At 39.1% G+C, this 22,406-nt stretch overlaps 1 protein-coding gene across 1 annotated transcript in view; it reads right to left on the reverse strand.

Moving 5' to 3' along the window:
- The window catches only part of LOC120189119 (protease Do-like 7), a 40,956-nt gene that overhangs the window by 1,418 nt on the left and 17,132 nt on the right, over positions 1–22,406 (reverse strand). Inside the window, 17 exon segments of the mRNA XM_039192454.1 lie at positions 520–677; positions 856–1,068; positions 1,237–1,440; positions 11,252–11,275; positions 11,392–11,471; positions 11,561–11,731; positions 14,950–15,055; positions 15,126–15,220; positions 15,223–15,307; positions 15,579–16,049; positions 16,668–16,833; positions 17,398–17,447; positions 17,626–17,706; positions 18,801–18,908; positions 22,008–22,073; positions 22,170–22,226; positions 22,321–22,386. Coding sequence (XP_039048385.1) covers positions 520–677; positions 856–1,068; positions 1,237–1,440; positions 11,252–11,275; positions 11,392–11,471; positions 11,561–11,731; positions 14,950–15,055; positions 15,126–15,220; positions 15,223–15,307; positions 15,579–16,049; positions 16,668–16,833; positions 17,398–17,447; positions 17,626–17,706; positions 18,801–18,908; positions 22,008–22,073; positions 22,170–22,226; positions 22,321–22,386 — 2,201 coding nt within the window.

Raw genomic sequence — 22,406 nt, forward strand, 5'->3', positions numbered from 1 at the left:
CAGATTCTAATCACGGCTTTGAGCAATCAAACTAGCAAGAATTTTTCTACCTTCAGGTATGTTCATAAATTGGTCAAGGAATTCAATTATGCTACGTTTGGGAGGAATGCTATTTTTTCCTTATGTTTTTGTAAATGAGTTAGCAATAAACTAACAACAATTGGTAATTTTAACCACTCAAATGATTAAGTTTGAACAAAGAGAAGGAATATATATTGCTTATTTTGAATAGGTATTACTTTTAAGTTGAGCTTTTATCTTTATAATCTCAAGTTTAGATTTGTATTGATTCTTCTTTATGTTATGCTAAATTATTTTAAAACTCATGTAATGATCAAGATTTTCCTTGTATCAATACTTATGTAACCAAACGTAGAATTAGTTCAGTAGCAGGGTTATAATGTATTATCGAGGCTAAAAAAGGTTCCACTGCTTTACTACCACATGCTATGTTCTCATCATTACTTTCCAACTAAAAGAATACGGATACTTTTCTACTAAGAGGAAAAAGACCCTTACCGTGCCACATAAACGCCATGCCCTTCCTCAGGAAGATATCCAAGAGCACGCACAGCTGAATGAGGATCCTGAACAATACAACCACACCAATTAATAACTCGTGTTGACCCATTTCCATCCCTAACATCTGTACCCACAAGAAGATCAATTCCACGCCCCTGGCAAACAAGACAATTACAAAGGAAGTCAGGCAAAATGGTATTAATAAAACTTTTAAGTACAAAACACAAAGCATTTATATAGTACTGAAGCTTATGAAAATTCTTTTAGTCAAACTAATAATGTAATAATTACAATGCGGAATTGATAATCTTTCTGCCTGTATCTATTGCTTACCTGCCGAAAAATGGTCATATTAAGGTTCCCACCATTGTCCCCATTGTCCAATGCTTGACAAGCATATTCTATGTCACGAAAGCAAGTAACAGGCTCTTTATTTACTGCTAAAACCATGTCACCTTGTTCTAATAAATTTTCAGCTTTTGATCCTGCCGAACAACCTTTAACACGTAAAACTTGACGTCGAACTGGATCTTTCTTAGCAAGAGCCTAAGAAAATAAAATGATATTGATGTGACCATGTGGAAATGTCACAAATACACAAAGAAAACTGCAAAGAGGCTATTCTCCCTAGCATGTCCTAAGTATTGCCAAAATGTTGTTTCAAAAACAAAAATTGCTATAGAAAGTTGATAGAAAAAGAAACAAAAAGAATACTTGTATCCAGTCATCGCTCAATCCAAAGCTTCTGGCCTTTGAAAGCAGAGTAGGATAAAATTCAACCTCTAGAATCCTCACAACCGGCATCGGCCTTTTGACACCATTTATGAGAAGAGGCGGTCCATTCGCACCAGCTATGATCTTGTCCAGACTTGACTTATTGCATAAACTGGGATGCCCCTCACAAATTGATGATCTTCTTGTAACAACCCGATTTTCAAAATAATATTTAATTGAAATTTTAGAGGTTAATTGTGTAAATTGGTAAATTGTTGGTGACTAAATCAAAATTTATGAGAGTTTATAGGCCATTTTAGAAGTGAAGAAAATCCAAGGACCAAGCCTTGAATTTACCCTAAAACTGTCGGCAGCTTTGATTATAAGCGTGCATTTGGTTCTGATTTTCAGAACCAAAAGGCTCCCAATTTTCCTTTCCCATACGCAGTTTCCAACTCCGATTCCGACGCCGTCCAAATTCCGATCATCGTTTTAAACCCACCGTTGTGTTCATCATCGAGCGAGGAACAAACCCTTCAAATTAATTGAAGCGAAACGCGGCCAAACGTCGGGAATTTCCAGTCAAAGTAGCGACGGTTTTGTTAGCTCTATCGCCGAGGAAATCTTAAATTCACCGCTGATCGTTGCTCCGTTTACGACACCTCCCGCACCATCGTGTTCCTTGTGCCGTTCCGAGTTCACCGGTGTCAACCTTGTCCGCCGTAGACGGCGGCGCGTGAGGAGGTGGTGCAGTCAAAGATTCGGCCGATTTGAAATCGAGCTCTCCGCCGTTCAAAAATTTGAACCGATCGTTGTAAGTATCTTGAAATCGCTCAAAATAATTTTTAGAAATTTTTCCGGGATTTTTAGGGCCCCGGAGGACTCCTCACGCGCCACACGCGCCGCCGCAGGGCGAGTGGCTGCTGGAAACCGGTTTAACCGGTTTTCAACCGGTTCTGACCGGTTTGACCGGTTTCAACCGGTTCGAACCGGTTTGACCGGTCTGACTCGGTTTGACCGGTCTGAGCCGGTTTGACCGGTTTGACCCGACCCGACCCGACCGTTGACCCCGACCCGACCCGACCGTTGACCGTTGACCGTTGACTTTCTTTGACCAAAACTTAAAATGGCTTTGACCGAGCATTAAACGACCGTTAATCTTTTCCGAGTATACCTATCCTGATAGTTTTCGACGTGCCGAATCCGTTTCCGTGGTCTGTTTTGTCAAATTCGAATCCGAAGGTCTCCAAATCTACGGTCAAAGTGGTTGACTTTGACTTTGACCAAGAATCTGAATTTTCAAAAAGTCATACTTTATGTTTTTCGACGTCCTGATTCCGATTCCACAGTCCGTTTGGCCAAATTCAGACTCGAAATACCCCAAAATGATAGTCAAACCCGAAAAATGCTTATATACTTAAGAATTCTAGCTTTGAACAATTAAGTAAGATTTGGGGCTGATTAATTATTATTGTTTGAAGGTACAAGAGACTCTCCGGATCGTTCGATAGCTCGACCCAACTCTTCTAGATCAGTTAAACCACGTATACCAGTATTCACTCGTAAGACTCGTAAATTTTATGATTTTAGAGATTTATTTATGTTACCCATTAGTAATATAGTGATATTATAAATTAGGTTCGAAAACTGTAGCAGAGCGTGGTGAAACCAGCAATCAGTAGATCCACGATTTGAACCTATTATCGAAGTGTGTTCCCTATTTATTACTGAACTGTTTTATTTGTTTTAATATGTGGTACACTGAATTCTTTGGTTTCCGTATTGTTGATGCACCGATTTAATGTGATGATTTATGGATTTTGACTGTTATCTGATATTTGTTTTGAAATGGTATATGATTACCATGTTTGGATTTATGGAATTTATAACACGGTGCAATTAAATTTTTGGAATACGAATTTATAAAGTACAGCTCTGATCAAGCTGGAAAATTTTACGGACCTAATGTGACTCTTAGGTAGGCTCTGCGGCCCTGAGATCATTCTCGGGTAGGCCCTGCGGCCCTAAGATGTGTTCTTAGGTAGGCCCCACGGCCCCGAAATCTATCTTGGGTAGGCTCTCAGGCCCTAAGATGTTCCCTTAGTGTAATGCTTTGTAAAGAGATTTACTGCAGTATAATTTTATGGGACTTAATGGACTATGATTTGTTTAGTGTACCTATTGAAATTTTATGGTAATGTTGGGACACACTGAGCCTAGCTCACTTTTCGAAAATGTTTTCCCCCTTTCAGATACTGTTGGTTAGTTACCCTGGATTGAGCACTTGGAGGATCAACATATCTCTTGAAGTATATTTGATTGTAATGTTTTTACCTTGCAAGTTGTCTTTATTTTGTTAACATGGACCTTATTTTAAAGTATGGGATTTTAATATGATGACATTTTTACTATTACTATTCGGTTTATCGTGATTTGATTTTTAAGATATGTTTTAAATTAATTTATTACTTATTGGTATTATATTTACAAGTTAGGTTTTGATAGTATGATTTATTATAATTTCATGTCATTTATAATGTGTGATTTTACATTGTTTGAATAACGGTTTCGGAAAAATGTCTTAAAGAATCATAATGTGATCCACTAGACTTAGTCAAAACGCATAGGCCGGGTCTAGGGGTTACATTTATTGGTATCAGAGCTTTTGGTTTTTAAACCTCGGATTGTGTATGAGTCCAAATTGAAAATACGATTTTGAAATATTTACAAAACAAGTTACTAAGGCCATGTCACAAAGTTATTAAGATTTTAATTGTGTTTAGAGACTCCAAGTGCTTGTCTAACCATAAGTTTTATCTTCTGTAGTAAACTTGAGATCCACCAAAAATGAGTGCTAGACGTGGTCGTCGAACTAGCCGTGGACGAGGTCGAGTGGCTAGATTTGCAGATCCGATCGATGAGATACGAGTAGATCCCCCACCTCCGATAGGTGATCCTGCTCCTACGACCCCAACGAATCTGCCTCCTACCGATGGTATTGGCATGACTACACCGATCATAGGAGCGACAGATATTGAGTCAGAATCTACCGGAGTTGCTTTGGATGAGACTTTTAGTAGACAATTTCTGCAGTTGATACAGGGAGCAGTCAGAGCTGCTGGTGTTGTATCTGAGGTTCCTATTTCGCAGACTCTAATTGCTAATGGGGTCAGGACTTTTGGAGGACAGCTTGGAGGAATTCCTACTGAAGCAGAAGATTGGCTACAGGATACAGAAAGACGCATGGATCAGTTGGGTTTGGACTCAGCAAAGAGATATTTGGGGGCAGTAGCGATGTTAGATGGAAATGCCCACACATGGTGGGAGTCAGTGACCAGTAGTGTTTCTACTGATCGTTTGACATGGGATTTCTTCAAGGAACGCTTTCGGAGCCGATTCTTGGGGGAGCGCTACTTAGTCCAGAGACGACAGCAGTTTCAGGACTTGGTTCAGGGTGACATGACTGTTTCAGAGTATGAGATAGAGTTCTTGAAATTGTTAAAGTATGGAATCAGTCTGGTGCCTACCGAAAGAGATCGATGTCGTAAATTTGCCTTTGGACTCAGATACGAGCTACGTAGGCAGGTGGTAGCCCTTCAAGATGAGATTTTTGATGTGCTGGTAAGCAGAGCCAAGGATGCTGAGGAGATGGAGGCGTTAGCTTCTGGTAGAGAGCGTGTTGATCAGGAGCGATCTAGGAAATCTTTTGGCCCTACTGAATCATCCGCACATTCCGGTAAGAGGACTCGTACTTCAGCCCCTCAGAGGAGCAATACCCGTTTCAGGCCTACTGTATCATCACCTTCAGCTGTTAGTAGAGGTGGTTCTTCGGTTCCGGTTCTAGTGCCTCAGTGTGACTTTTGTGGGAAACGGCACACGGGAGAGTGTTATAGGAAGACCGGAGCATGTTTTCATTGTGGATCTAGTGGACATTTCCGGAGGGATTGTCCTCAGCTAGCTTCGTCTGAGCGGATCGCTACCCAGACTCCTGTGCGTTCTCAGACTACAGTACATACTCCAAATAGAGATCGTAGCCAAGTAAAGGCTCGTGGTTCAGCGTCCAGGACAGACAGTAGAGCCCGACCTCAGCAAAATAGAGGGCCAACAGTTTCTGAGGCTAGACAACCAACCTTGGTTTATGCCACTAGACATCGTGATGACAGAGATGAGCCTGAGGTTATTGCAGGTACATTTACTATTTATTTCATTCCATACTTTGCACTATTGGACAATGGCTCCACCCACTCCTATGTATCGAGCTCAGTATCTCGAAACCTTCAGATTCCGATCGAGAACACTAAAAATACTGTTACAGTTACAAGTCCAGTAGGACAAGCGGTATTAGTGAATAAGGTATTTCGGCGTTGTCCTTTGGAGGTGCAGGGAGAAATTTTTCTCGCTGATCTTATGGAGCTTCCTCTAGAGGAGTTTGATCTAATTCTTGGGATGGATTGGTTGAATAAACACAAGGTAAATCTGGATTGCGAGTACAAGCGAGCTACCCTAAAGACTTCAGATGGTCGGACTGTTGTGTTAATTGGTGAACGGCGTGGCTATCTCTCCAATATAGTTTCAGCGATGGAAATTGATCGTATGATCCGAAAGGGATATGAGACGTTCATTGCCTGTATTTTGAACACTAAAGGTGCATTGTCCACAATCGAGGAGATTCGTACAGTTAGCGAGTTTCCTGATGTTTTTCCTGAGGAGTTGCCTGGGTTACCTCCTGATAGAGAGGTAGAGTTCGAGATTGAGACTTATCTGGGATCTTCACCTATTTCTATGGCACCTTATCGCATGGCTCCAAAGGAACTTAAGGAGTTGAAGGTCCAATTGCAAGAATTATTCGATCGAGGATTTATCCGACATAGTACTTCACCATGGGGAACTCCAGTTTTGTTCGTGAAAAAGAAGGATGGGTCTTTAAGGCTATGCATTGATTATCGGAAGTTGAACAAGATGACGGTCAAGAATAAATACCCACTACCTAGGATTGATGACTTATTTGATCAACTGCAAGGAGCTATTGTATTCTCTAAGATTGATCTTCGTTCGGGGTATTATCAATTGAAAGTTAAAGGATCTGATGTTGCAAAAACGGCCATTCGCACTAGATATGGTCATTATGAATTTTTAGTGATGCCTTTTGGTTTGACGAACGCTCCTGCAGCTTTTATGGATTTGATGAATCGGGTGTTCCGACCATATTTGGATCAATTTGTGGTGGTCTTCATTGACGATATTCTGATCTATTCTCGTACTGAGGCAGAGCATGACGAGCATTTGAAGATCGTTCTGCGGACTTTGAGAGAGCATCGTCTATATGCCAAACTAAGCAAGTGTGAGTTTTGGCTTCAAGAAGTGTCATTTCTGGGGCATATTATTTCTGCGCGAGGTGTTCAGGTTGATCCCAGCAAGATAGAGGCTATTATGAATTGGAAACGACCTAAGAATGTATCTGAAATCCGCAGTTTCTTGGGCTTGGCTGGTTATTATCGACGTTTTGTTGAGGGCTTCTCGATCATTGCTTCTCCTTTGACAAAGTTGTTAAGGAAGAATGTGTTTGACTGGGGCGAGGCACAAAAGGAGAGCTTTGAGAAATTAAAGGCGGTTTTGACTCAAGCACCGGTGTTGATTCAACCGGAGTCCGGGAAGGATTTTACAGTGTATAGTGATGCTTCACATTCAGGACTTGGTTGTGTTTTAATGCAGGAAAGTAAGGTGGTGGCTTATGCATCCCGTCAGCTGCGGCCGCATGAGAGTAATTATCCTACTCACGATTTAGAGTTGGCAGCAGTAATTTTTGCCTTGAAGATTTGGAGACACTATCTTTATGGAGAGAAGTGTTACATTTTCACAGATCATAAGAGCTTAAAGTATCTTCTGACCCAGAAGGAACTTAATTTGAGACAGCGTCGCTGGTTAGAGCTTCTAAAGGATTATGATTGCGTGATTGATTACCACCCTGGTAAAGCTAACATTGTAGCAGATGCTTTGAGTCGAAAGACGGTATCGGAGTTGAGGTCTTTAATGGCCAAGATGAATTTATATGACGATGGCACTTTGTTAGCAGAATTGCAAGTTAAGCCGACCTTGGTTGATGAGATCAAAGCTAAGCAGCCCCTTGATAGCTCCTTGCTTTCCATCTTTGAGCAAGTAGAGCAGGGGACAAACACAGATTACGCAATTGATCAGGATGAAGTTTTATGCTTTAAAGGTAGATATTGTGTGCCTGATGACGCTGAATTGAGGCAGACTATCCTTACTGAGGCTCATAGTAGTCCATATGCTATGCACCCCGGAGGAGATAAGATGTATCGGAATTTGAGAGAGAGGTATTATTGGACTGGTATGAAGAAAGACATATCTGACTTTGTGGCTAGGTGTTTGACTTGTCAGCAAGTTAAGGCAGAACATCAACATCCATCAGGTTTGTTACAGCCTATCAAAATTCCTGAATGGAAATGGGAGCGTATTACTATGGATTTTGTTACTGGCTTGCCTATGACTCCTTTGAAAAAAGATTCAGTTTGGGTGATTGTTGACAGACTTACAAAGTCAGCTCACTTCATTCCTGTGCGAGTAAATTATACTTTGGATAAGCTGGCAAGATTGTATATTTCAGAGATTGTCAGATTGCATGGTGTTCCATTGTCTATTATTCTGATCGAGATCCGAGATTTACTTCGAGATTTTGGAAGGCGTTACATACGGCTTTGGGAACAAGATTGGATTATAGTACATCCTTTCATCCACAAACTGATGGTCAATCTGAGAGAGTAATTCAGATTCTGGAGGATATGTTGCGGGGTTGTGTAATCGATTTTCATGGTAGTTGGGAGAACTTTTGCCGTTGGCTGAATTTGCTTACAATAACAGTTATCAGACCAGTATTCGTATGGCACCCTATGAAGCACTCTATGGGCGTAAATGTCGCACTCCGATCTGTTGGACTGAGTTGCGTGATAGGAAAACGTTGGGACCTGAGTTAGTGCGAGAGACGGAGGACACAGTCAGATTAATCCGTGACCGTCTGAAAGAGGCATTTGATAGGCAAAAATCTTATGCAGATCAAAGAAGGAAGGATATACAGTTTGAAGTGGGAGATCGGGTCTTTTTGAAAGTTTCACCCTGGAAGAAAGTATTAAGATTCGGGCGTAAGGGTAAATTGAGTCCAAGATTTATTGGACCATTTCGTATCTTGAAGAGGGTAGGACCTGTTGCATATCAGCTTGAGTTGCCTTCTGAGCTAAGTCGTATTCATGATGTCTTTCATGTATCAATGTTGAGGAGATACCGTCCAGATCCAGGTCACATTATTCAGGTTGAAGAAGTAGAGCTGAGACCTGATTTGTCATATGAAGAGGAGCCCATTCAGATCTTGGAGAGAGATGAACGAGTTCTTCGGAATAGACGAATTCCAATGGTCAAAGTTCAATGGAGAAATCGAGGCCCCTCAGAAGCCACTTGGGAGACATTGGAGTCAATGGAGGCTCAGTTTCCTCAACTATTCTCATAAGGTAAATTTCGAGGACGAAATTTCTTGTAGAGGGGGAGAATTGTAACAACCCGATTTTCAAAATAATATTTAATTGAAATTTTAGAGGTTAATTGTGTAAATTGGTAAATTGTTGGTGACTAAATCAAAATTTATGAGAGTTTATAGGCCATTTTAGAAGTGAAGAAAATCCAAGGACCAAGCCTTGAATTTACCCTAAAACTGTCGGCAGCTTTGATTATAAGCGTGCATTTGGTTCTGATTTTCAGAACCAAAAGGCTCCCAATTTTCCTTTCCCATACGCAGTTTCCAACTCCGATTCCGACGCCGTCCAAATTCCGATCATCGTTTTAAACCCACCGTTGTGTTCATCATCGAGCGAGGAACAAACCCTTCAAATTAATTGAAGCGAAACGCGGCCAAACGTCGGGAATTTCCAGTCAAAGTAGCGACGGTTTTGTTAGCTCTATCGCCGAGGAAATCTTAAATTCACCGCTGATCGTTGCTCCGTTTACGACACCTCCCGCACCATCGTGTTCCATGTGCCGTTCCGAGTTCACCGGTGTCAACCTTGTCCGCCGTAGACGGCGGCGCGTGAGGAGGTGGTGCAGTCAAAGATTCGGCCGATTTGAAATCGAGCTCTCCGCCGTTCAAAAATTTGAACCGATCGTTGTAAGTATCTTGAAATCGCTCAAAATAATTTTTAGAAATTTTTCCGGGATTTTTAGGGCCCCGGAGGACTCCTCACGCGCCACACGCGCCGCCGCAGGGCGAGTGGCTGCTGGAAACCGGTTTAACCGGTTTTCAACCGGTTCTGACCGGTTTGACCGGTTTCAACCGGTTCGAACCGGTTTGACCGGTCTGACTCGGTTTGACCGGTCTGAGCCGGTTTGACCGGTTTGACCCGACCCGACCCGACCGTTGACCCGACCCGACCCGACCGTTGACCGTTGACCGTTGACCGTTGACTTTCTTTGACCAAAACTTAAAATGGCTTTGACCGAGCATTAAACGACCGTTAATCTTTTCCGAGTATACCTATCCTGATAGTTTTCGACGTGCCGAATCCGTTTCCGTGGTCTGTTTTGTCAAATTCGAATCCGAAGGTCTCCAAATCTACGGTCAAAGTGGTTGACTTTGACTTTGACCAAGAATCTGAATTTTCAAAAAGTCATACTTTATGTTTTTCGACGTCCTGATTCCGATTCCGCAGTCCGTTTGGCCAAATTCAGACTCGAAATACCCCAAAATGATAGTCAAACCCGAAAAATGCTTATATACTTAAGAATTCTAGCTTTGAACAATTAAGTAAGATTTGGGGCTGATTAATTATTATTGTTTGAAGGTACAAGAGACTCTCCGGATCGTTCGATAGCTCGACCCAACTCTTCTAGATCAGTTAAACCACGTATACCAGTATTCACTCGTAAGACTCGTAAATTTTATGATTTTAGAGATTTATTTATGTTACCCATTAGTAATATAGTGATATTATAAATTAGGTTCGAAAACTGTAGCAGAGCGTGGTGAAACCAGCAATCAGTAGATCCACGATTTGAACCTATTATCGAGGTGTGTTCCCTATTTATTACTGAACTGTTTTATTTGTTTTAATATGTGGTACACTGAATTCTTTGGTTTCCGTATTGTTGATGCACCGATTTAATGTGATGATTTATGGATTTTGACTGTTATCTGATATTTGTTTTGAAATGGTATATGATTACCATGTTTATGGATTTATGGAATTTATAACACGGTGCAATTAAATTTTTGGAATACGAATTTATAAAGTACAGCTCTGATCAAGCTGGAAAATTTTACGGACCTAATGTGACTCTTAGGTAGGCTCTGCGGCCCTGAGATCATTCTCGGGTAGGCCCTGCGGCCCTAAGATGTGTTCTTAGGTAGGCCCCACGGCCCCGAAATCTATCTTGGGTAGGCTCTCAGGCCCTAAGATGTTCCCTTAGTGTAACGCTTTGTAAAGAGATTTACTGCAGTATAATTTTATGGGACTTAATGGACTATGATTTGTTTAGTGTACCTATTGAAATTTTTATGGTAATGTTGGGACACACTGAGCCTAGCTCACTTTTCGAAAATGTTTTCCCCCTTTCAGATACTGTTGGTTAGTTACCCTGGATTGAGCACTTGGAGGATCAACATATCTCTTGAAGTATATTTGATTGTAATGTTTTTACCTTGCAAGTTGTCTTTATTTTGTTAACATGGACCTTATTTTAAAGTATGGGATTTTAATATGATGACATTTTTACTATTACTATTCGGTTTATCGTGATTTGATTTTTAAGATATGTTTTAAATTAATTTATTACTTATTGGTATTATATTTACAAGTTAGGTTTTGATAGTATGATTTATTATAATTTCATGTCATTTATAATGTGATTTTACATTGTTTGAATAACGGTTTCGGAAAAATGTCTTAAAGAATCATAATGTGATCCACTAGACTTAGTCAAAACGCATAGGCCGGGTCTAGGGGGTTACACTTCTGATGTAATTACATCCAAATTTCAGCTGATATCATTGATAGCAAGCATCAGAATACTTGGGCATAATGCAATTGATTCAAAAAGGCTGGTTAATATAGGAAAACTTTATCACTTTTAATATTTTTCGGTCAGAGTGGAAACCTGTGTTGAAAAGCTTCCCCAGATTGCTTGAACCCTTCCATGCTCATCTGTTAGCACACCTGAAAATGTACTACCAAAATCTGCAAGAGAGTAAAAGATGAATATGTATATTGAACATAGCACATGGGTAAAATTAGATTACTACTCAAGTAATGACAAGCAAACATACCAGTATCAAGCTCAATTACTTCCATATTTGTTGCTCTGTACCGTGGACAATCAGCAGAGCCAATGTTTAGAGCAGCACATGGATTGGTCACAACTGATTTCCTAGATGTCGCTTGTAAGCTTCTACTTAAACCCACAAGATAGACTGAATCTCCTCGATGTAATGCGCCCTCTGTCTCCAATAGAACACAATGTTTGTTTTACCAACAAAAGTAACAGAAAAAAAAATGGAAATCAATATTAACTTTCCACCTCAGCTCCTTTTCCATTGCAGAAATAAGAAAAGACTTGCTTTATTTTATTACCAAAACCGGTTTCCAACAATGTTAAAAAACCCAGATCGGTGGTGGAACCGGTCCAACATCCAATTACTGGCTCAACCAGTTAAACCGGCAATTCAACAAAATGTATCTTACGTCATAGATAGTTTGGGCCTTTAATTTATTTTTAAACCCTACATTAGCCGTTTAGCCCAACAAAAGTCCAACATTGAAATGAAACCCACCTTAAGGGCATTTTTTCTTTGTTATTTGCCGTGCCTATCTTCATCCTTTCAGCTCTCACATAATAACAGTTTCACTCTTTCACAATCTCACACTTCATCAACAAAAAATATCTCACTTGTCTTCACTCTTCAGACTTAACTTTCACTTGTAAAAGCCAAAAGGATGAGGATTTGGATTTAGAACTCATATCACTCTTCCCATCCACCATTGTGCCACATCCAAGCCTTCTTCTTTGGGGAACCTCAACTTTGTTCATATCTAATTTTTCTTTCTTGTCTTGGATTCTTGCAGAACCCGCATAAGAACTAAGGGTCTTTCTTAATGAGATGTTTTAGCTGGATTTCTGGGATTTTTTATGACTTCTTAGAATTTACAGTTTAACTGGTTTTTTCACAGGTTCTTCCAGTTCTGGTTCCTGGTTTTTTACTGGTTTGAAATGGTTCAATCTAGTTCTAGTTGGATGAACTGCTGCTAATTACCCATTAAGCTAGCCGGTCTGGTCTGGTTCAACATTGGTTTCTATGAACATAAAACTATGATCTTGTTATCCTTTTCTCATCAATTGCCTAACCAATTTTTTAAGGTTCCTTGCCCATATCTTTTCTGTCAATTTTCAGAATACCAACCCATGTCTTGAAGAAGCTAAATTAGATTATGGCCAAGTTTTTGTGAGGAGGGTCGGAAGAGAAGAAGAAGATCCATTGGGTTAAATGGTCAACCGTGTGCCAACCTAAATATTTAGGAGGCCTTGGTATTTTAGATTTGAATCTTCTAAATAGAGCACTCCTAGGGAAATGGTCTTGGAAATTTGCGATAGAAAGGGACACTTGGTGGAAAAGATTGGTGTGCAACAAGTATAATGTAGATCGAGAGCTATTCGGATTGAACTTACAGCAACGAACAGGGTATCTTGGATTTGAAAAGGAATACTGAATAATTGTGAGGAGGATGAGTTTGGGCAATGCTTTCAAAATCATTTAAAATTTCAGGTTGAGAATGGTGAATCTTTAAGGTTGGGAATGGTGAATCTTTAAGGTTCTGGTTTGATAACTGGTTGGGTGGTTACCCTCTGAAGGTGCAATTTCCGAGATTGTTTGCGATATCAGTTAATAAGGAGGGAATGATTGCTGATTTTAGATGCCGAAATCAATCGGAATGGTGTTGGAACATTCCTTTGAGAAGAAACCATTCTGATTGGGAGGTAGGGCAATGGTTAAAGCTAAATTCCTTGCTTCATAATATTCATAGCAGTGAGGAGGAAAACGATGGATGCATATGGCAGGGGAATGGGGAGGGTATTTATTCAGTAAAGTTTCGTGTTAGGCTAATGTATGAACGGCAGCCTATAAATTCTATTTGGACGAAGCAGGTTTGGATTGGGATGGAACCCCTGAGAGTGGAAACCTTTGTATGCCAAGTAATTCATAAGAAGCTGGCCGTTAAATCGGAACTTGCTAAAAGAGGTGTTGAAGGCTTGGAAGATGTTTGGTGCCCTCTTTGTCGACTCGAACCATAAACTATTTCGCATCTGATGGTATCATGTAAGTTTGTATGTTTGGTGTTCCTTTTTGCGATTTTGGAAAGTTACAGCGGTGCTGCCATGTAATTCGGCTGATCTTATTGTGGCTTGGATGGCGTTAGTTTGCTACTCTCCCATTTGGTCGTTAATACCATGCGCAATCATGTGGTCGGTGTGGAAGTGTAGGAATGAAATAGTTTTCAAGAAAGGTTATTTTGATTCAGTTCAACTGTCATTTCTCATTAGATTTAGATTGGTTTCATGGTTTGTGGCGAAATTTCCTTATGCTAATATGCAGTTTGATGGCTTAGTGAGTGACCCATCTTTGGCGGATTTGCATTGGAAAGCTAAGAAGGAGATATCCTATTCACCTGTTTGGTCCCCTCCTCCCTCAGGTTTTTTGAAGATTAATGTTGATGGAGCAGTGGAGGAGTGGCTTAGATGGGGTATTGGTGGTCTTATTCATGATTCAAATGGTAAGCTGTTGGGATCTTTCTCAGAGAAAGTGGGGCCTGGCCCTCCTATTTTGGCTGAACTGCTTGCAATTAAAACAGGATTAAGTTTTTTCTTTGAGAGGGAGTGGGGTTCTAAAGGAAGATTGATTTTGGAATCAGACTGTTTGAAGGAATTGGAGTGGATTAAAAATCCTGGTTCTTGCCCAGTTTTGTTCGAATCTTTGGTCAAGGAAATTTGCGCAGTGGTGGCGAATAAAAATGTATTAGTGTAGGATGTTAGGTTTTCAGTTTTATGTTGTAACAGAAGGTTGTTAAGGAACAGGCTTTGTATTATTGTTCTGTTAATAAATTCTTAGACACTCTTTTCCTCCTTCCAATGTCCTTCATGTTACTGCTGTAACATGGAGGTTGTGAAGGGTTTTTTTAATGAGGCCTACTCATATTCCTATAAAAAATGTAATTCTAAGACATATTCAGAGATGTTTTAATTGGAAGGCTGAGAGCTTGCAAAATGGGGAATTGGGTAACTGTATGTAGTTTAGCATACTGTATTGTTATGTATAGGAAGTCTAGGTTGTTCTACAGAGTGGAAAGTATTTCTAAATTAGGGAGAAGGTTTTAGATGAGTTGGCAGATTATTGTGGGTTATTTTTTAGGAAATATTTTGGTTGTGTATGGTTGTAATGAACTATTGATGTAATTGGTATGTCAGGAATAAAATTTTGAGGTACTCTTTTCCTCCTTCCAATGTCCGCCAAGTTATTCTCGTAGCTTGATAATTATGAAGGGGGTTTTTAATGAGACCTCCCATTTTTATCAACAAAAAAAAGTATACAGTATATTCACAAAAAGAAGGAAAACCTTGTAGCATAAGACAACTATGTAGAATAATTGCAAATGTCAAACCCACCAGGAAGTAGTTCTGCGGCACGGACCACAGAAGCACCAGCCGGCCCTAGAGCCAAGGGGTCATATGCAACTATTGCATAGTTGTGAACAGGGTGAAGAAAAACAACCTGCAGTAAAAAAAAAATTAACTCAATAAGATATGCTAGTTTTCTAATATGATTAATTTAAATAGCTAACCTCTCCAGGAATTTCAATTGGATAAGCAGCAAAGGACAGCATCACATCTGACGAAGAAATTGCAACTGTATTTTTGTCAACAGCAACCAGCCCATACTTCGAGAATGATGTATAATGACACCAGTCCCAAAAAAATGCTGCGAATGGACACCATCAAGCATGCATGATGGTGGCACATGAACCTGCAACCACGAAAGTCGACTTAGGTAGTTCTAATAAAAAAAAGGGAGGAGAAACAATTAACAGACCATATCAATCTCAACAACAATCATAGAATCAGCAAGAATTCATACAATATGATGATCAAAGAAGAATGATTAATGACTTAAAGACAATGGCAAATCATCATTTACCATGATAATTACGTTGTGACCGAAAAACATTAACAAAAGGAAAAGGTCAAACTGTGTAGTTCACAAAAAAGAACAATGTAAATAAACAGATATTTGTTACCTCAAACATTACAAGAGTAGGTTCTATTACTCGTTCAGCAATTGAAGCGTTAGCTGCTGCAGCTGTTGGACCTGGATAGTCACTTAACACGGGATTTTCGGTGGCAATATTATTCACCAACTTAAATTCACCAGTTTCATTTAACAAACCTTCAGCAACAACTCCATCAGATGACATATCCTCTTCTACTCGTCTTTTCTTTGAACAAATGCCTGCTTCATTCTCAGAATGCAATTCTGCAGAAGCATGCTCATAACAGGTTTCCATACTAGAAACACCATCGGTCAACTCTTGTCGGTTAATTTGATGTATGTGTTCCATATGAGTAGCCTCGCCATTAACACCAGATGATGGCATCATGGACTCTGGTTGAAAGGCAGGCTTTGCTGTCCATAGTCCAAAGCTGTCATCACGAGTGTATATCTGAGGAGATGCATACCATTCATGGCGATCAACAGTGACCAAGACAGACTGTATCCACCAACAAAATCACAAAGTTCAAAAACTAACACAGATAATGATAAATCACAAAGTTCAACAAATAAGACAGACCACATATTTGGTTCAATTTACCTAAAGTATAACCATTCAAACCAACCAGCAACACTTGTAAAATGCCACATTAATCGGATCAGTATTAAAACAAAACTGTGGACCAGATCGCATTACCCTGATCAGGACACTACCATGATTCGTCTACAATTCTAAACAGAAATTGGATGTTAAAGCACATTGGTTTTGGATCATAGAAATTTAGAACCCCAGTAAATTCAAGACATACACCCCAGCGTAGGTAAAAAATCCTATGTCTGATAAAAAGCCTAGTAATAGTTGGACAAAATACCATGAAAAATTATAGCCTAATGAAAGGTAAGAACTCTTTACTACACTGCTTGGTACTCACTCGACCTCAATTCATTATATAATCCATTTGTTGTTAGAAATAATGATTGGATCAAAGTACACCTTAACATTCAATTTTTCAAAAGAATCTACAATTCATCAATAGCCTATATGCACAATTTTCAACCACCACAGTTTTTACAAACATCAACATTAGGTCAAACCAAATGATCAACAATAAAATACCTTTTTCCGATGACGATCCTGATAGCTTATATATTCTAAAGGAACCCGAGCACCCCGAGAATGCTTAGATAGAACAGAGATTAGATCCTCAAGTTTTGATATCTCCTCGCCAGCAAATTTCTTGATGATGGCATGTCGAGGAACAGCAGCTCTAAATAGCATATACCTACACCATATGGAAATCTTGCTATCAAACAACCAGTGAAAGACCACAGCAATACGCAAGCAACCTCATGATGGAAAAAGATTAAAGTACACTAATTGTGTCATTCAGGACTTCAATATTCTCACTTCGGCCAAAAAGGATAACAATAAATGATTTTAGTAGAGAAATTCTATGTCTTGTTGAAAGTAACATTATGCATATATCATCTTTCAACCTCCAAAACCAATGATGCAAACCCAGGATGCCATGCATAGGGAAGGAAAAAGAATTTCTTAAATGAAATTACGATAATAGGTAGTTCAAATCTTATATCATGGATTATGGCCAAAAATCAAGTATTATTCAATAAATTAGTAAAAAGAGTTTATAAAGATAATGATTGCAATGAAATGCATCTTACGCAAGCTAGTGCATTCAGCAACAAAAGTGATTTTCATTACCAATGGATGCCCATGAAAGTAGGAACCAAAACATATGCATGTGCAAAGTATTTTCCCCCCCTTCAAGATGCATTTTGAGTACTTAAGTATGACAATGTTGATAAATATAATTAAGTAAACTAACCCAGGTTCTGAGACATATACAAGACCGCATTGGAAACGGAAATTTCTTGCCTGTTCAAGGAGACAAAAATAAGCCGAATTATCTGCCAACAACAGCAGTACCATCCTCAAACGGCATAAGATAAAAGCAACTAAGTAATCATATTCAGGGAACAACATATGGAAAATCAGAGCAAAAAAGGGGCAAGGGATTCCAACTTCCAAGTGCTAAGCAAATTTTGCAACCTACCTGCTGGTAAGACAGGGGATGTATCACTGCACCACTTACTTCTAAGAAGTGAGCAGGAGTTATTGAGTGTAAGTCCTGAACCTGAAGGGGAGAAAAACAAAGGAAGAATCATATTAGATTCTGCAATCATAGCCGACATAAAGCAAGTTGACATACTAAAAAAAAGCCTCAGGAAATTCAGTCAATAGCTACTGCCTAAATGTTCTACATCACATCAAACAAACTTATTCAAGACATAATTGGCATCAGTATCGCACAAACAAACTGAGACTGAATCCCACAACAACCATCATCAGAGTTAACACTCTTTTAGAGCTGTTTGTCCCTGAAATAATGTTCTTTTATGGTGGCAGGTGGATTGCAATTTAGGGTTCATAATTCAAAGCAGGCGAACAAACATAGCAAACAGCCATATGCCAGCCAATGATATATTCTGAATCTTCTCCAGAAATTGGGAACAAAAACATAAACACATTAATTTCCTCCCAAAATATAATACAGGGATGTAGTCATTATGGAGTGCACTGCAATCTGAGTGTCAAACCCCTTTCCTAAAGAAGCAACAGACCATGTAAGAGTTATACTTAAAAGATAATGAGAACAATGCAGAACAGAGATGATCTGCTCTAATACCCATTCTTTTTAGAGTAAGAAAACAGCAGATTGCCACATTTTGGAATATGTGCATCAAAAACAAAAAGAATGAACATTCAGATTCTGTAAATGATATTAAATTCATCATTTACTAGATATTTAATGGTGAGTCAGAAACATACACATTCACTCTCTAAATTTATGAGAATTAATTTGAAAGAAAAAAATGTTGTAACTGGTTATCCTAAATTTTATCATTTAAAAGAACTACTTCAGGCTGAATATTTTTTCAACTAAATTAGCCAATTACAAAGATAAAAGCAACTTGATTATCAAAATTTACATAAACATGCAAGCTACTACTAAAAACTATTCCGAAGATTAGGCTAATTAGCAATGCTACATAGGTCACACTCACACCGCCACAATCAAAATTACAATTAACCCAAACTACATAACATGCAATCTAATTTAAACCTCAAGGCCTCAAATAACAGTGAGCTAAATAGACATTTTTTTTTTTGATAGGAACGAGCTAAATAGACATAAATGAGAGAGAGAGAGAGAGAGAGAAGTTTTACCGCTAATTGCACACTCAATGGTGTGCCACCTCTTTCAATCTGTAACTCTATCTTCTGCTCAACTCTGTCATCAACTAAAGTTTCCAACTTCAAAAATTGAGTAATTACCTGCAATACATTTTCAATAACATATTAAAGCCAATAGCATTTTAAGAAAATTCTATTAGAAAAATGAAAGTTGTAAAGTAGTTTTTTTTTTTATAAGAAGGTAGGCCTCGTTAAAAACCCCCTTCATGATTAATGGAGCATAAAGTGCTCCTTAATCCACGGAAGGAGGAAAAGAGTGCCTTAATTCATTAAAAACCGAAAGGTACATAATGTTTAAAAACAAAACACACCCTTTGAAGTGGATCAAGAATCCGGGTTTATGCCCCCTTTGTTTCTTTCCTTGGTGAACGATACAATTGTGCTACTGACTAGAAGGGACATTATTATTAAGCATATTTTGAGGGCGGAAAACTGGGAAGCTGATAAACTAGCTAAAGATGGGATAGGGTGATTCTTGGTTTATATTGGTTGTGTTGTTTTGTAGGAAATGTAATTTCCTTTGTTGTAAGGTTTGGGAGTTATGTCTTATGTTCTTCAGTAGGAGGTTTTGGAGTATGTTATGCTATAACTATGTATTATGGTTTTTATGAATAAAATGTTCTAGGTACTCTTTTCCTTCTTCCTTGATCCTTCATGTTACTCTCATAACATGGAGGGCTTGAATGGGGTTTTAATGAGGCCTACTCTTCTATAAAAAAAAACACACCCTTTACAATAATCAACCTAAATCCTAACTAAAGCCTAATAGAAAGCTGTGTAACTAGCCAATACCAGCTTTAGCTAAGCTGTCAGCCTCAACATTGGCTGATCTAGGAACCCATCTAATAATACCATTAAGATCTCTTAACAAAATAACAATGTCTTTCACAAAGACTTTGTAGACATAAGCACAACAATCATAATTTTTGACCCACTCTACTGCTAGTTTACTGTCTGATTCAACAATTAAGTATTCTTTAAACCTCTGATGAATCAAAGCGAAGAAAGATAAGCCCTTCTTTATTGCCATAATCTCAATCAACAGAGGTGGACCTGGACCAACTGCCTCTTGGAAAGAACCCATCACCGAGCCATCCTCAACTCTTAGAATGCCCCCAACACCACTTTTCCTCCAATCTCCATTCACTGCTGCATCGACGTTCAATTTTATAAAACCCTTTGGAGGAAGATACCAAGACACAGTTTTGATGATCGAAAGCCTTGGATTAGAACAACAGTCCCCAAGAGTTGGATCAGAAATGAGAGAGTCCTTTAGAATAGCCACGTCATTGAATTTAGCCAAGAACCAAGTAGCCAACCTACATCTTGCCATAAAAAATAACTCCATTTGATCTACCCTTCCCCCATCGAACACAATGTCATTCCTAGTTTTCCAAATCGTCCATAGAACCACTCCCGGAATAAAGGACCAAATTTTAGAATTAAGGACCATTTCTTCCCAAGCTACCATAAAACTTTGAGCATTATCCTGCAAAACCGAACACACTCCCCAAATTTTCAGAAATTTATTCCAAAGATTCCATGCCACAGTGCAAGTGAAAAATAAATGTGCTGAAGATTCAACCTCCTCTTTACAAAACGGGCATGCAACATCAACAATAGCTGAAACTCCTCTCCTTTGTAATTCTTGCTTAACTGCCAATCTATTATACACCACCTGCCACATAAAGACCTCCACTCTAGGAGGCACTAAACCTCTCCAAATACATCTCATCCAAAAGGAGTCTGTTGTCGAAACAGGACAGCAAGACTTCATACTGGACTTGACAGAATAGATACCTTCCCCATTCCCTTTCCAAATCAACCCATCTGACAAATCATGGGAAAGAGTGATATTGTGAATTATCGCCATAAGATCAGAAAACTGTTCCAACTCCCAGTCACTTAGATTTCTTCTCAATTGAACATGCCAAGACCAAACTGATGACTGAAACTCTCCAAACTCCTTAAGCTTCCCATTCATGTTTAAAGACAGAACAAACAGTCTCGGGATTTAAGAGGGAAATCAAGCGCCCAAAAATCAAACCAAAAACTGATGCTCCCTCCATTCCCCACCCGTACATTGAACATACTTCAAAACTTATCTCCAAACTGATCCTCTTTGAAATGGTTTTGAAATACCGATTTCCAAATCCAAGAAGCATGTGCAGGAAACTTATCCTTGAACAACAGAGATCTAGTGTCCAGATTATACTTACAGCAGATAACCTTCTTCCACACTGACTCTCTATCGTTAGCAAACCTCCACGACCATTTTTCTAGGAGAGCTCTATTCATATAATTGAGATCCAAAACACCAAGACCCCCAACGCTTTTAGCAGAGCACACTGTTGACCAATTAATCTAGTGAATTTTCTTTACCTCTACCCCTCCTCCCCATAGAAATTTGGCCATGATGGAATTAAGTTTAACAATCACCGAAGAGGGAATTTTAAACAATGACATGAAATAGATGGGTAAAGAGCACAAAACAGCCTTCACCATTGACATAGTCTTCGCCTTCCATCCGGCTAACTTTTTGTAAAACTTCTGCAAAACCGGATCCCACATCAAAGTAGAATTTCTCTTAACACCAAGCGGCAGTCCCAAATATTCCGAAGGGAAATGCCCGACTGAACATCCAATTGCATTAGCCCACTGCAATACCTCTTCCTCACTGATATTAATACCAAATAGTTTACTTTTAGTAAGATTCAGTTTGAGGCCTGACATTATTTCGAAAATCCTAATTGAACAAGTACTTGAAAGGGGTTCTGTTGGCACCCAGAAATCAAGTATCCGCCTTAAAATCATTGAAAGCACCAAATCACAACACATCACTTGTTAAAACCACCTAGGAAGTCTTCAAGAGTTCCGTATAAATCATACACATCAACACTAGGTTCTCATCTGAGAGAGGAAGGGGGCAAGTTAATTAGGAACATACTTCATCACAAAAAATAAGGTTGTGATCTAAGATCCATTCATGATATTCTTGAAGATTTCATACTTAAATTTATACAAAATATTTATATTCCATGTTGAAATTTGGCAAAGCCAGAGACAGAACTGATCCTCCTCTAGCTGCTTAATCATATAGGGTCATGGAGAAAAGAGAGAGAATCCAAACCAAATTAAGAAATAAAACATACTTCTTCAATGAATGAGTGCATAACTAACCTCCCCATTCACCCGAACAAGCACATCACCTGGCTCCAAGTGCTTATGACCGGGACCACCCGGCACCTACAGGTAGGTTCAGATTTAGAAGATAGTAGAACTAAAAGTAAACAGAGAATATTTAATAAAGATTTTGAATGATGAAAACTGAAGTTTGCTCACCACAGAATCAATAACAAGCATTCCAGTTTCACCTTGTGCAGAAGCAAGACGTACCATCTAAATCAAGAAACGGAAACTAAATAAGGATGCACTTTTTCTAATATAAGCCATTGGAAAGCTAGCAGAAAGTTCGCAACAAAGGACTAGAAACCTGCTCTGTTTCACTTTGGAGACCAAGCCGGCGAATTTCGTCAAACCCCTTATGGACAAATGTAGTCTACAGAAAAGAAATCTTAC

Source organism: Hibiscus syriacus, unplaced genomic scaffold (genome assembly GCF_006381635.1).
Source record: "Hibiscus syriacus cultivar Baekdansim isolate YM2019G1 unplaced genomic scaffold, ASM638163v2 tig00116951_pilon, whole genome shotgun sequence".
Classification (NCBI taxonomy): domain Eukaryota; kingdom Viridiplantae; phylum Streptophyta; class Magnoliopsida; order Malvales; family Malvaceae; genus Hibiscus; species Hibiscus syriacus.